Source organism: Fonsecaea multimorphosa (assembly GCF_000836435.1).
Source record: "Fonsecaea multimorphosa CBS 102226 unplaced genomic scaffold supercont1.31, whole genome shotgun sequence".
Taxonomy (NCBI): Eukaryota; Fungi; Ascomycota; class Eurotiomycetes; order Chaetothyriales; family Herpotrichiellaceae; genus Fonsecaea; species Fonsecaea multimorphosa.
In genome coordinates, this window is record NW_015971665.1 from 204,216 (window position 1) to 216,819 (window position 12,604).

Consider the following 12,604-nt stretch of genomic DNA (forward strand, 5'->3'; position numbering starts at 1 on the left):
CATTGGCCTGCCAGGGAACCTTTTTGGTTCGAAGTCCTTTGCATGACAAGGAGAGAGAGGGTCGATGGCCGAGGAGGATCCGGCCACAGCCTTCCAACCATGCCCAAGACCGGGAGGGATAAGAGCAAAGGGTCAAGCTGGGATCGGCATCCTGGATCCTCTGCATTCATCTGCGAGACTAGTCATTGGCGACAGTTGGCAGTCCAGAGAGGAAACTCCAACAAAGGATGGCGGGGTTGGCAGCCGCCAGAGAATTCTCGAGCCGGTTAGCATCCTTATCCTGCACCTCGGGTCTTCCCGACGGCCGTAGATATCAGGTGCAACCCTCAACCTACCCTCTCCATCCTTGCAGAAATGGAGGGGTTTTTAGGACCGAATCCCGATTCCAAATTGTGGCCCTTTCAAGTCTCGTCCTGGGCTTCGTCAATCGTGGCACCACCCATAGGCCTGTCGGAAAAGCCGCTGGGACCTCGTCCTGGGCTTGAGTCACTCCCACTCGGTGAAATCCCAATGGGGTCCTGGGGAACTTCCTCGCGCAAGCACACATTTTCCAGCATGTTAGTCCATTTCCCACTCTGTCCAGCATGGCTGTGCTTGAGATGCTGCCTGAAATGATCGGCCCTGTAAAATTTCTTGGACTGGTTGCACTCGCCGAATTTGTGGATATTGGTGAGGTGGTCGATCCGGCGATCCCAGTCCGGCTGAGGGAGATTGGGAAACTCTTCTCCGCAATAGCCGCACACATCTGTCGGGGCGCCACCAGCTGAAGGAGAAGACGACGGGTGGAATGCGGCCTCATACCTCGTGATAGCTGCACACGACCAAGAATGGCGCCGTAGATGTAGAGAATTTTGGTGACGTTCAGCCTCATTTTTATTTTTGAAGCGGTTGTTGCAATACTGGCATGTGTACTGCTTCTCCATTTGATGCGCTCTAGCCGATCATCAGCGTGACGTTCAGGAATACGACGTGGCAGACGAGACGCAGACGAGAGCGTGGGGGAGGGCAGAACAAAACTCTCCAGGGCGTCCACTTACCTGAGTTCTTCCTCTGTGTCAAATTTTTTGGGTTTCTTAGGGCAGCAATCGCAGATAAAGTAATTACCAACGCGGGTCGCAGGAGGAAGCCTCGAGTCGCTCATGACGGATTGTGTAGATGGCTTCGAGATGGGAGGTTTTGTATCGAGCGGAGACTGGGTTGATTGTTTTCTAGAGGGTGCAATTGACGTGGCAGGGCTCGAAACAGGCTGGGCCGAGGTTATATATGCAGCCTGGGAAGCAGGGTCTAGCGGTGACTGTCGCTCGAAGGAAGAGATGCTGGTCATGCTACTGCCGGCCACTGAAAGAGCCACAGACGATGCATATGAGTTGTGCCTGACGCTCGACGTGGTTGACGAAACAGAGCCATACTTTGGCTGATAATACTTCGACACCGGCGACCGTGCAGACGCGGTCGTGGTGACTTTTTGGAACAATTCTGCTGATGCGTTACCACGTGACGGGGATTTGTCGTCCCGAGCCACTTCGGATGGGGGTGACCCTGCCCTCCGCTTCATGCCCTGCTTAGAAGATCGCCGACCCACCTGCTGCTCCTGTCGGTCGCTCAGATTGAGATTGCGGAATGTGTTGCCATCTTCGCCTCCAATGTCGGATTCTGTCTCGGCGAAGAATCCCTGGTCATAACTGCCGCGGTGTGAGCGACTTGCAATACTGGCCACTTCGTCCAATCCCGGTCCGGCGCCGCCCGCCACAGGCAAACCACTCGGTCGAGGCTGAAGAAACAATTCTGGGTCCAATACGAGCGAGTTACTCGCGCTGTCCATCGAAGGACTCCGATGATCCATATTGTAGTCACGCCAGCCCGCTCGCGAGCCGGGTGAGACGCCTGCTGATACCGGACTTGTGATCCATCTGGACACCGGATCAAAGAGCGCCGAAGGAAGCTCATTGGCTGACAGTAATTGGACTTTTGAGTCTTTTGTCTGCAGGCAAAGCTTTGTGCCATAAGATGAGGATTCTGCCGAGCCTGAACGGTGGTGTCGCGGTGGCGAGTTCGACTTCCCAATCTTGGACAAAAGTCTCTGATCGTATGCTTGCGACGAGCGGTCAAAATTTCGCTGCGCCAAGGGAACCTCCCCTTGTAATCTAAAATAGCATATCTCATCAGCATTCGTGGTACATTGCCGCTTGCGGCTAAACGGGCTCACGGGCGGCAACTTAGCCCCCACGGCGCGCGCAAACGACCGGAAAAAGAAAAAAACGGAAACTGTAAACCCCAACAAACACGTCAGAGGAGCGTTAGACCGTACAATACGATGCTGTATCGCCCGTTCGCGACAGAATGTAAAGACGTGAAAAAACCGAAATGCAGTGCAAGGTGAAAAAATTTGGGCTTGGCTAAAGATGCCAGGGCTGACTCACCTCTGACTCGCCAGAGTTGGAGATGGTGGTTTCCGAATTAGGGCGGGCACTGAACCGGCCAGACGTATGTCGGCCTGTGAAGGTGACCTCACCGTCGAGACATTGCTGCTCCGGCGAACGTAATCGTCGTCGTCAAGGTCCATCTCGTCCGTGTCTTGAGCACGGCCAAAGTGGCTCCGGGAATCCAAATAGCCACCGTACAGGCTCGAACCCGGCTTTATGGGCGCCAGCTGTCGTTGTATATCAAAGGGCTCGCCGTTGCCGTACTTCCAGCCAAGGTCGATCCCTTGGGCCAACTCGTTATTGTATCGAGGGGGTGGGAGCGGTGGAGGGACGTCGTTGAAGCGGGCGCCAGGGATGCCCATGCCTTCTCGAGGTCGAAGAGAGTCCTCTGAGGTTTGGGAGTTGGACCGAGAAGTAGATCGAGGCGTTGCAGCATTGTCTCTGTAGGGTGGTAATGGTATCCGCATTCCGGCGGTACCAGACCTGCCGATATCCATCTTTTATTTGTCTCCGGGCCACTGCAACATCAGAACTTAGGTGGGACGCAACAAGTGCTCAGCCGGGTAGTTATACTGCAAGGCACGGGCTTCCGGTTCTTGGACCTGATTGTGGCGAGGGCCTACAAATCCTCGCGGACACCCCGTACTAGGATATGTATGCCTTGGCCTGGTTGTTTGCGTAACTTAGGCGACGCACATGTGCCTGATGCCGGGTTCCTGGGATGCCTCTTCTTTTTTGGGCGGTATATCCTGAATAGTGGAGAGCTAAACCTCTGGTGTGCTCTCGCTAGCCAACGTATAGTATAACAAGGGGGGTTTGTTTGGGTGCGGCTTCCCTCGAGGGAATAAGTAATGTAGCAGTCTATGTCGTGGGTTGAAAAAGTACAGGGTTGTTACAACAGAGTATGGCGGTAAGGACAGGATGTAGAGCAGAGGGGCGTATACCTTCTCCCTCTCTCTCAAGGCGGATGAGTTGCAGAATGGAAAGGACAGTACTGAGGACCAGTCAACGGAGAGATCCAAGTTATGAGGAAGGGCCTAGGAGGGGTTTGTCGAGCGGGCTGGGGAGCCACAGTCAGGCAAGCAGCAAGTAGGAGGAGGAGCGATAGACATGCTGCATAAGGGAGAGGTATGCGGTGTGAAGGAGGATGGGAGGTGAGTGAAGGTCGCAGACGGTGATTTGCTTGTAGGATTCGAAGGCGCAGGGTTTCCTGGGATAACTCAGCCAGCAGCTGGACAGGGCCACGGTATAGGTGGGCGGAATTCAGTAGGATCCTCTCGGTTCTTGATTGTTGGGTTTGTTGGGTTGGACACAGCAATGGCCGCAGCAAGCGTAGTGTACGAAGGAGGGGGGGAGTACGAGGTCTCGCAGACTGAGGGTTGGGGGGAGGTCGAGGCGAAGAGGGAATGACAATAGAAGGCGTGGAATGACTGGAATAGTTTCTCTGACGAAGACAAGTAGGGCGACGGCAATAATGGCACGCTCCAGTGCTTGGAGCTCCGCAGTACTTGGACCTTGTCTGAAGTCAGTCCAGTCAGTCATTGCAAGTTTGCCAATACAAGCTTGCCGCCATGCGATTGCGCTTTGCTGCTTTCTTTCACAAATCGGGCCAGGGTAAGGGGGGGTGGAGGTAGGGCAGGGCAGCTGGTCCAAGTGGAGTGGCTTGAAAAAAACCATCTGAGCAGCAGCACTGCAGCAGGGCTGTTCGAGGGGCAGCCAGGAAACTCTAAGAGACCAGGGCATAATACGAAAGGTGGCCAGGTATCCAACGAGGATGTGAGCCAGTCTGGAGCGCGCCGGCAGCATGCGCAGGCGCCCGTGGCTTTCGTCTTTTTTTCCTTGCTCGTCAGGCAATCTGATCAGAACTGGGCTGAAGCTCTTGGCTGGGCCGGTTCAGCCCTACGGGACGCATAGCCCAGATCGGCCGTGGGCTTTCTAGCGTAAAACACCGAGAAAAAAGGCTGCAGCCGTTCCGCACCAGCAGGGTGGAGGGTGGAGCCTCAAAACATGACCCTGCCTGCTGGGCTAGCCTGGGCTAGCCTGGGGTGTCTCTAAGCCTGCCTACCTAGGTACCTATGGCTGGCCAACGCTGCAAGGGTTAATTTTTCCTCTTGCCTCTCTCTACCCACGCTCCAGGGCTTGGGCAACGCGATGGAACATCGGAGTCTGGGAGAGGGGCGCACTTGGTGCTGCCTCCCGCATCTCCTAGGTACTAGGTAGGTAGGGCTTGTCAAAGTGACTCGGCTCCCTTCCCCCAGTGTGCATCTCGCAAGGGTTCAATCGAGTCAGCAACATTTTACCCTCGGTTTGCCCTTGTTGACCTACGTACTCTTGTACGTACCATACGAAGTCTTCTGATCCCTTGCGCTTTTGCTATTTGTGCGCATGATGAGCCACGCACAGACACTCACGCGGCTCGCTGAGCCCCCCTTCAGCAATAAGCAGGGCAGAATGGCTGATACTAAACCTTGCTAGGTTGGGTAGTGGCTGATGAGGAAGGTGAGGGAGAAAGGCGGCATGGGCTGACCTCGTGCCCCCCCCAGGCGGTAATATGGGTGATAATGGAGACTCCAGAGTCCAAGTGGGCACCCGATAGGGCGAGCCTACCAGGCCAGGGCGCCTGGGATCGAAGTTGTTGCTCGTACCTACTGAGACACGACACTAGGACCGAGTCGTCCACGGAACTAAGTAAAGGCGTGGGAAGAGCAAGAGAGGGAGCGAGCGAGCGAGGCCCCTGCAACGCTGGGTGATAGTCGCCTACTACGAGTGGCTAGGCTGGAATGCCCCGCCAAAAGCTGCTGGCCGCTTAGTGGTGGGACCTAATTGAGGAGAAAGTAGCCCTATGAAACTCTCGACCACTCGACCACTCGACCTCAGCCCGGCCCAAGGGTGTTGTGCTCTGGGGGTCTGTAAGGCAAGCTGATGGCCGTAGGGAATGATTCGCAGGCGTTAAGTTCGGTGGTGGGCCATTTGTATGATGATTGGAGGGAGACCGTGACACACCGGGACACGAATACTCAGAGTCGGACAGCACGGCATCGTCTGTGCCCCATCATCCCAGCATCGCATCATCATCATCATCATCAGCATCACCACCACCACCACAACCCTTTCACCCATCACCCATCACCCATTCATCATGCTCTGAGTCTGATCTTACCATGAAACTACAATTGGTAGAGAGACATGGTTGGTGTTACTCTTCCTTCGGTCCACCTCGACCGGCCGCCGCTCTGGACTCGGTTGCAGCTGAAGCCTTATGCCTAGAATCCCGGAAAACGCGGGTTCCATGGCCTGGGTGGCGTTGTTTGCGTTTTGCAAAATTAGCTAGGGTGATGCGAGATGCGTTTCCTGTCCTTCGTACGGCCCAGCCATCGCTTTCCACAAACGGACAAGATCTCGAGCGCCAACATATTTGCAGACTGATCTTCCCTTCCCGCAACCTTCCAAGAATCTCGTGTACTATGGCACCCTGGAAGCCATGGGGCCAGGGAGCTCCAAATGTGCACCAAAGTTTGTGCGGCGCGCATATCGATTATGCCTCGTCTTCTGCGGCAACAAGGTTTTTCTCGATGGGTTCGTGCATGTAGAGCATTCACCTTGGACGGTCTAGCTCCAATGCAGCCCTGGGCCCAAGGCTTCTGGTCGCCCCGATACCTGCGGGTACGAGGGCTCGTTTTCGCCTTCACGTCATAGGTCCCGCGGCCACGCTGACCAGGGCACTGTGAATAATCCTAGCACCACCCCGTCAAGCGGGAGCTAACGGCTCACAAGTTCGACACGGTCCCTCCTTCGGGGCCTGTGTGTTGGCAGCCACCCTTCTCAGAGGTATCAAACACGAAGAATGGGCCCGGTAGAGGATGCTTGGAAGAGGAAGTGTCATTTGACCCTGGCCTCAACGATGGGTGGGCAATGCCGAGTCTGATGGTCGACATGGGTGTACCGCTACTGACTCGAGCGACAGGCTCTGCTTCTGTGTGGCGTCCCTTGACGCCTAGCGTCCATTTCGCGCATGCATGTGAGGCCGGGACTTGGTCTGCAACGCGAGACTCAGTCCTCCCCGTATCCTCTGCCCTGGCAGTATTCCATCCGGATCTGCATCATGGGCACACCAAGACGTAGCCCTACCTTCGGTTTACTCTGCCCTACGAAAAATGGCCTGTGATGCCCCCCTAAAGCCCACGGTCACCCACAGTGTCACCCCTGGGTGCCTCTCTTCCCCCCAAGGATTAGTCAAGACCATTGTTGCTGATCCCTTTTGCAGGGTGGGTGGTATACCCTGTACCGCTCACAGTGTACTTCATACCTCGGTAGATTGCTGGCTTTGGTCTATTCTATTGGACCAGCGGCGTTCACAAAGGCTGATGGGACGCCATCCAACCATTCCGATGAGGTGGCACCAGAATACTCGGTGAAAGCAAGGGCCGCAACATGATCAGATTCTGCATGAAAGCGTGGTCTGTTTTGTCTCTCCCCTACCAGTAGAACGAATTCCTTCTGCTAGGGATTGATTGCTCCCCTAGGGCTCGAGATCTTTGGATGGTACCTCGTGCCCTGTAGACAATGGTGTGGACGGAGGTAGTCCTTCGTATTCGATTGATAGTTCTGTTATGGTTGGCAAGGATGACACCAGGGATTTTGCATAAACTCGATCGGGTAGGGGTACCAGATTCAGGAGTGAAGCCTTGGTAGCCGACAAGGCTGGCAGTTAGGCAACTGAAACGGTGTGATTAGCCATGGAGAGGGTCAGTTTGATCAACTTCTCCAGCCTGTGGCCTGAATGGGCAATCGGCTGTGGGTGAAGTTTCCAAGCAGATAATGGTGCAAGAAGCCTGTGCAGGGAGACGTTCTTCGCATCTGTGCATCTGCCTCGAAACGGCGCCTGGCTTCGGAGCAAGAAGCCAGACAGGGACATAGGGCCGATTGAGATGCGAGAAGCCACCTCTTGGGACCCTCTTGGGGCCCTCTTGAGTCTTGGAGAGTGGATGAAAGGAGCGGGTCTGGACGAAACCGGGGGAGACAATTGCGAGTGGCCCAAACTGATGTCGTATCTCAGATCAATAATGGCGGCGGAAGAACAAGGGCCCTAGTGATAGTAGTGGCCTAGGCGGTAGAGTGACTGGTACGCCCAACAAGGATCACCACTGACCAGCCCGCGGATTCGATCCATTGGGCCATGTGGGGATTTCCATCAGGTACCAGAACAACCCACCCTCATTCCAATCCCACCATTCTCTCCCGAGCTTCCAAAATCCCAGACCGACAAGCTGCAGAAAACATCGCTAGTGCCTTTTTCCAGAAGATTCATCAAACGTCGCTTGCGATCCCATTCGGGGAAGACGGTGGGCCGGGTCCCTACCGGTGGAGACAATGACATGATCCATGAGGCAGGGCCGGATGCCGGCTCGGAACAGGAGTCTGGAAGGAATCGTTTTGTGAAGGAGTTTTGATATGGTTGCTAAGCAAAATCCAAGAGGCCTGATGACACAGAGACCATGTGTTGATGTGGTTGTGGTTTGCTCGTTGGTGGGTGTTCAAACCAGCTTCTCTGTTGGACTGACGACACAAAGGATGTCAAAGAGTCACTGCCCGCCTCGCCATCATACGATAGTCTTGAACCTCGGCCACTTCTTTCGCTGGTGCCCCTCATCGCTCTGCCGGGTAGTACTTACATTGTAATTATTCTATTGCAGATCACTTTCCGTTCAACTCACCAGCCACGTATTCTACGCCACAGGTTATAGAGGGTACTACTAGGTACCATTCTCAGTTCTCAGACTACTACCAAGTACCGAGCTTCTCAGATTATTTTCTACACTCCCCTACACTGGATTCCTATCTGGCCACCCTGCAAAGTAGAGAACAAGACCAAACAGAGGTGAGGTGAAAGTGAAGTGAAATGGAAGTGAAAATGAAAATGTGCTGAGTGCTCTTTCCCATTCTTGGTACTCGAACCGAGTGGCCCTGGTGACGCCTCGACGCCTACCTCAGTCTTGGCATTAGCCGAGGCTCATTTCATTTTTCTTTCCCTTCACCTTCCCGGGCATCAGGGCTTCAAGGCTTCAAGGCTTCCATAAGTCAAGGCCACCACCGCCAGGGCCTAATTCGTACGAACCAATCTTTTGTCGTGCCTGCATTACTCAATTTGAGTCTACACGTTTCAAGACAGGGAGAAAAAAATCTCATCCCCATCAAGAGTGACAATAGCCACAACGACGAATCGAAACTGCAAATCACACAACCCTCGCCCACTCGCCTGAAAGGCAAAAAAACATCATTTCACAATCCACACTGTGGTCACTGTTCCCTCACCGCTAATTTCCCTTTGCATCGAGACGGCTGGCCTTGGCCGGTTCTTCTTCCCTATCTGGGTCCCGAGTCCGTCCATCATCTGAGCGGCGTATCCTGAGTGCCAACATGGACATCCCAACCCTGCCCAGCAAGGTCCCAGGCTACAACTTGTACATTGATGGGTACGTGGTCCAGTTGAATGTCCTATCCGTGCGTGACTGGTACTTGGAACACGGCGGCTGTTGTCGACCGGTTTCTTCGGGTCCCAAGTCAAACCAATGCAGAAATCAAAGGGGAGTTCCGATGACACCTATTGACAAGCTCCGGTCAGATTTCAAGCCTTGCGTCGCCCCAAGATCCTCCAGGGCTCCAATATCACTCATGTCGTTTCGGTGTTGGACTGGAAATTCCAAAAAGACTGGGCCTCGCTTCGCGGGTTTCAGCACCTGCACATCCCTCTGGACGATGTCTATGACTCGAACATTCTGTCCTATTTCCCCCGGAGCAATGCCTTCATTCACGAGGGTTTGAAGGACTCGAGGTCCAATCAATTTGATGCCTCTGGTACCCCCCTCAAAGATGGCTCCATCGACCCGATCCCGGGCGGAGTTCTTGTGCACTGGTAGGTCATCTTCTCCTCATCTTCTCCTCTTCTCCTGACTTCTGGCCATCGCGCATCCTATGTCTTCCTTGCGCAAATCTGCCTCACAGGGCACTGAAACCTGGGTTCGTGCACGCGTGCCTGGTGTTGTGTTGTCTGGCGTCATCTGTTGTCCTGGCCGAATTCACTCGCTCGCCCTCGGCGGCGACCATAGTCACCAAGAAGCGGGGATCCTGGTCCACATCTCGTAAAAGCACCTTTTGCAGAGCACAGACTCGGCTTCGCCGACTGTACTTTTTGAAACTCGTCTGTGTTGTACGTTGGCCAGAACAGACCACGCGTCCTCCACCAAATGCCAAGGTTTGCGTTTGGCCGGCTTGGCCGAATCTCGGGTTTGCCACGCTGAAGCACCACAGCCCGAACCGCCAGTCTAGATCAGGGCTGGACCTGTACGCCCAACTGACCAACAAAGCATGTGAGAGAAAACTCTCTTTTCAGACTACGACATCGTTCAGCTCGACAAGCATCAGCAGCGCCGACCAACTTGAATCCTTGGAATTCTCGGCCGTCGAATCACGTGATAACGTCTTCGTGCCGCAAGGCTCTCTGGAAAGGGGCAGGGGGTGTAACGATTGCAACAAAGAAGCACAGTGTCTCCAACTGGAACTCCCGGGAGACATCTTCCATGGAATGCTCCTCGTCGCCTTTAATCAACCTGACACGTGAGGAAGATTGCTTTGACTGTGTCCCAAAGACTACCACCTCCCTGCCGCCGTCAAAAGCTTCCCATTACAATTACGTGTTGCGCGCAGGTTTTTGATGTTTACAAGAAACTTCTGTGATAGCTAACATGCGTCCACCAGTGCAATGGGCGTCTCCCGCTCTGCGACCATCGTCATAGCATACCTTCTCTGGCACTCTCGCCAAACAGCAAACATCGTCAACCAACAATCTCAAACCAACCCCAAAACTCAAGATGCCACAAACACTTCATCGTCGTCAACGTCATCCGCACCCGCACCGGACATGGTCTCCCTACCCCCCACGCCGCTGACAGTTGATTCGGCCCTTGCCTTGGTTCGCGAAGGCCGTCCCCAAGTGGAACCAAATTCCGGGTTTATCAAGCAACTCCGCATGTACGAGGCCATGGGCTGCCCGAACACCCAGGAGCAACTTGAAAGCCACAAAATCTACCGACGATGGATGAACTCACGGAACGTGCTGGACGCGCTGAGCGAAAATCGGGCGCCGGAGATGGACCATATCAGTTTTCGGGACGAGGAAGACGACGAGAACAGCCAGGAAGACGGTTCTCAAAGTTCGTCCAGTGTAGCGGGCAACAACGACCCCCTTAGCGACAGGGTGCAGAGTCTTACCTTGCTGAACCCGGACAACGACGAGCCGACCGAGATCCTGAACCCGGACATCACTCTCTCGTCACCTTCACCGGCGCCTCCCCTACCCGCCAACGTGGAAATCAAGTGCCGGAAATGCAGGCGCCTGCTCGCCAAATCCAGCTTCATCCTGCCTCACAAACCACCTCCACACCGCGACCCCTCGGCGGCGGTTGGAGGGGACCCCTGCGCGCACATCTTCCTCCACCCTCTGTCGTGGATGAGGCCCGTCCTGTCTCAGGGACAGTTGGACGGCCGACTGACATGTCCGACGCAGCGGTGCGGGGCGAACATCGGCAAGTTTGCATGGCAGGGCCTGCGCTGCAGTTGTGGAGGGTGGGTGACGCCCGGGTTCGGATTGGCCAAGGGCAAGGTGGACGAGGTGCGCATTCGTGAAGGAAGCTCATCAAGAGGAGGAGAAGGAGGGGGATCAGCGCCAGGACAGGAACCAGGACCCGGAAATGGAGGTGGTAAGAAAGCAGTCTTCGACAGCGCGGTGAGATTTCCTCCTGGGATGAGAAGGGCGGGGAATGGAAACTTGTGACGATGCTCGAGTTGAGCGTGATGTCGATCAAAGACCACATTTGATCCTTTGGGATTTTCCGTTTCTGCAATATGGTTGGATCAGCGACGGGCAATACACAAGCGTCGGATTGGCTATGTGTTGTTTAGACGACAAGGCTGAATCCACGCTAAGTGCGTACACATCGAAGTCCAAAATGCGCCCCCTGGCGTTTCTGGGCCGAAGACAATTCCAGGCGACGGGGGAAAGGTGCCGCTCATTCCCGCACCAAGTTGATGAACAATTGACTTTCCCGACGTTCTCTGGACTTCAAACAATATGCCCGTCGGGCACCTGTTACTAACGGTTGAACTTCCAAATTTGTTGTTATCCCACCTGCACAAGGGCAGCTGAGACCCACCCCTCATGATGCGACTTGTGGTCGGATCCGGACGGCTGATAGAGGACAAGGTCGCCTAGTGTTGACAGGGTTTCTGGAAGCTTGCCGATGCTTGACGCTCAACGGTATCCATCAGTGCCAACGGTCGAAGGGCGCGGTGGTGAAGCATTAGCCCCAAGCATGATGACGTCCATGGATCCATGCAGGACAGCCAAACCGTTGACGGGCCATCTTCGTTCCTCTGCGAAAAGATTTCTTTTTTTACTTGGCTCCCCCGGCACTGTGAGAATGAGGGCTCTAAGATGCACGTCGTGGGACGTTCCGAGCTGCACGCCCAAGACCTCGTTCCGCTTACCAGCAGAGGAAGTTGCTTTATGTTCGAATTGGTAGTTGGAATCGTTCTCGCGAGGGGGACTGAAGCGCTCTTTGCCTCTTCGAGATTGGCGGAAAAGACACCCACACCGTCTAGTTCCTGGTCAATTGGTTTTCTGTCAGGATCGCACGAGTAAGCACATTGATGTTGTGTTGACCACCTTCCCGATTGGCGTTTGCAAACCACCTACCGCCTTTGACAGACCCTCAATGCACCCTTGCTAGGTCAGTTCCAGGGGAGCCAGTTGCACTCTGACCTTGTCCTGAGTCGTATTGCTGCTGTGCCTGCTCGGTGATGAGTTGTCCCGACCTCAGCTCGCGCGAATAGGAGGCTGTTATGGCTGACAAATGCATCAGGGAATGCATTGGACAAAGGATCTTTGACGGCGACCGAAATGTTCCAATGTCCTATTCCGGTGTGCCACACCCCGTCAACGTGTGGTCAATGCGAGTGGGATCTCCGCAATGGGGTCCAGAGAGAACTGAGTAAGGTCGTCTGGTCTTTTCCCGCGTGAGCCATGAGGGAGTATACTACTCTTGAGAGAAAGCTGCAAGTCGAACCGTGGTCGCCGTTCTCGGGATCCTCCGCGTCAGCCTTCTCATGAAGGCCCCATCGATGAA

General features: G+C 54.7%; 2 protein-coding genes across 2 annotated transcripts; one reads left to right on the forward strand and one right to left on the reverse strand.

The window, feature by feature from the left end:
* Positions 1-401: 401 nt before the first annotated feature.
* Z520_10605 (uncharacterized protein) lies at positions 402-2,920 on the reverse strand (the record flags this gene model as incomplete). The annotated part of the gene is made up of 3 exons (XM_016781097.1): positions 402-933; positions 1,038-2,144; positions 2,421-2,920. 3 exons carry the CDS (start codon positions 2,918-2,920, stop codon positions 402-404), a joined length of 2,139 nt encoding a protein of 712 aa, XP_016627822.1.
* A 5,920-nt stretch (positions 2,921-8,840) lies between these two features.
* Z520_10606 (uncharacterized protein) lies at positions 8,841-11,253 on the forward strand (the record flags this gene model as incomplete). Its single annotated transcript, XM_016781098.1, has 3 exons — positions 8,841-8,896; positions 9,046-9,336; positions 10,179-11,253. 3 exons carry the CDS (start codon positions 8,841-8,843, stop codon positions 11,251-11,253), a joined length of 1,422 nt encoding a protein of 473 aa, XP_016627823.1.
* Between the last annotated feature and the right edge of the window lie 1,351 nt (positions 11,254-12,604).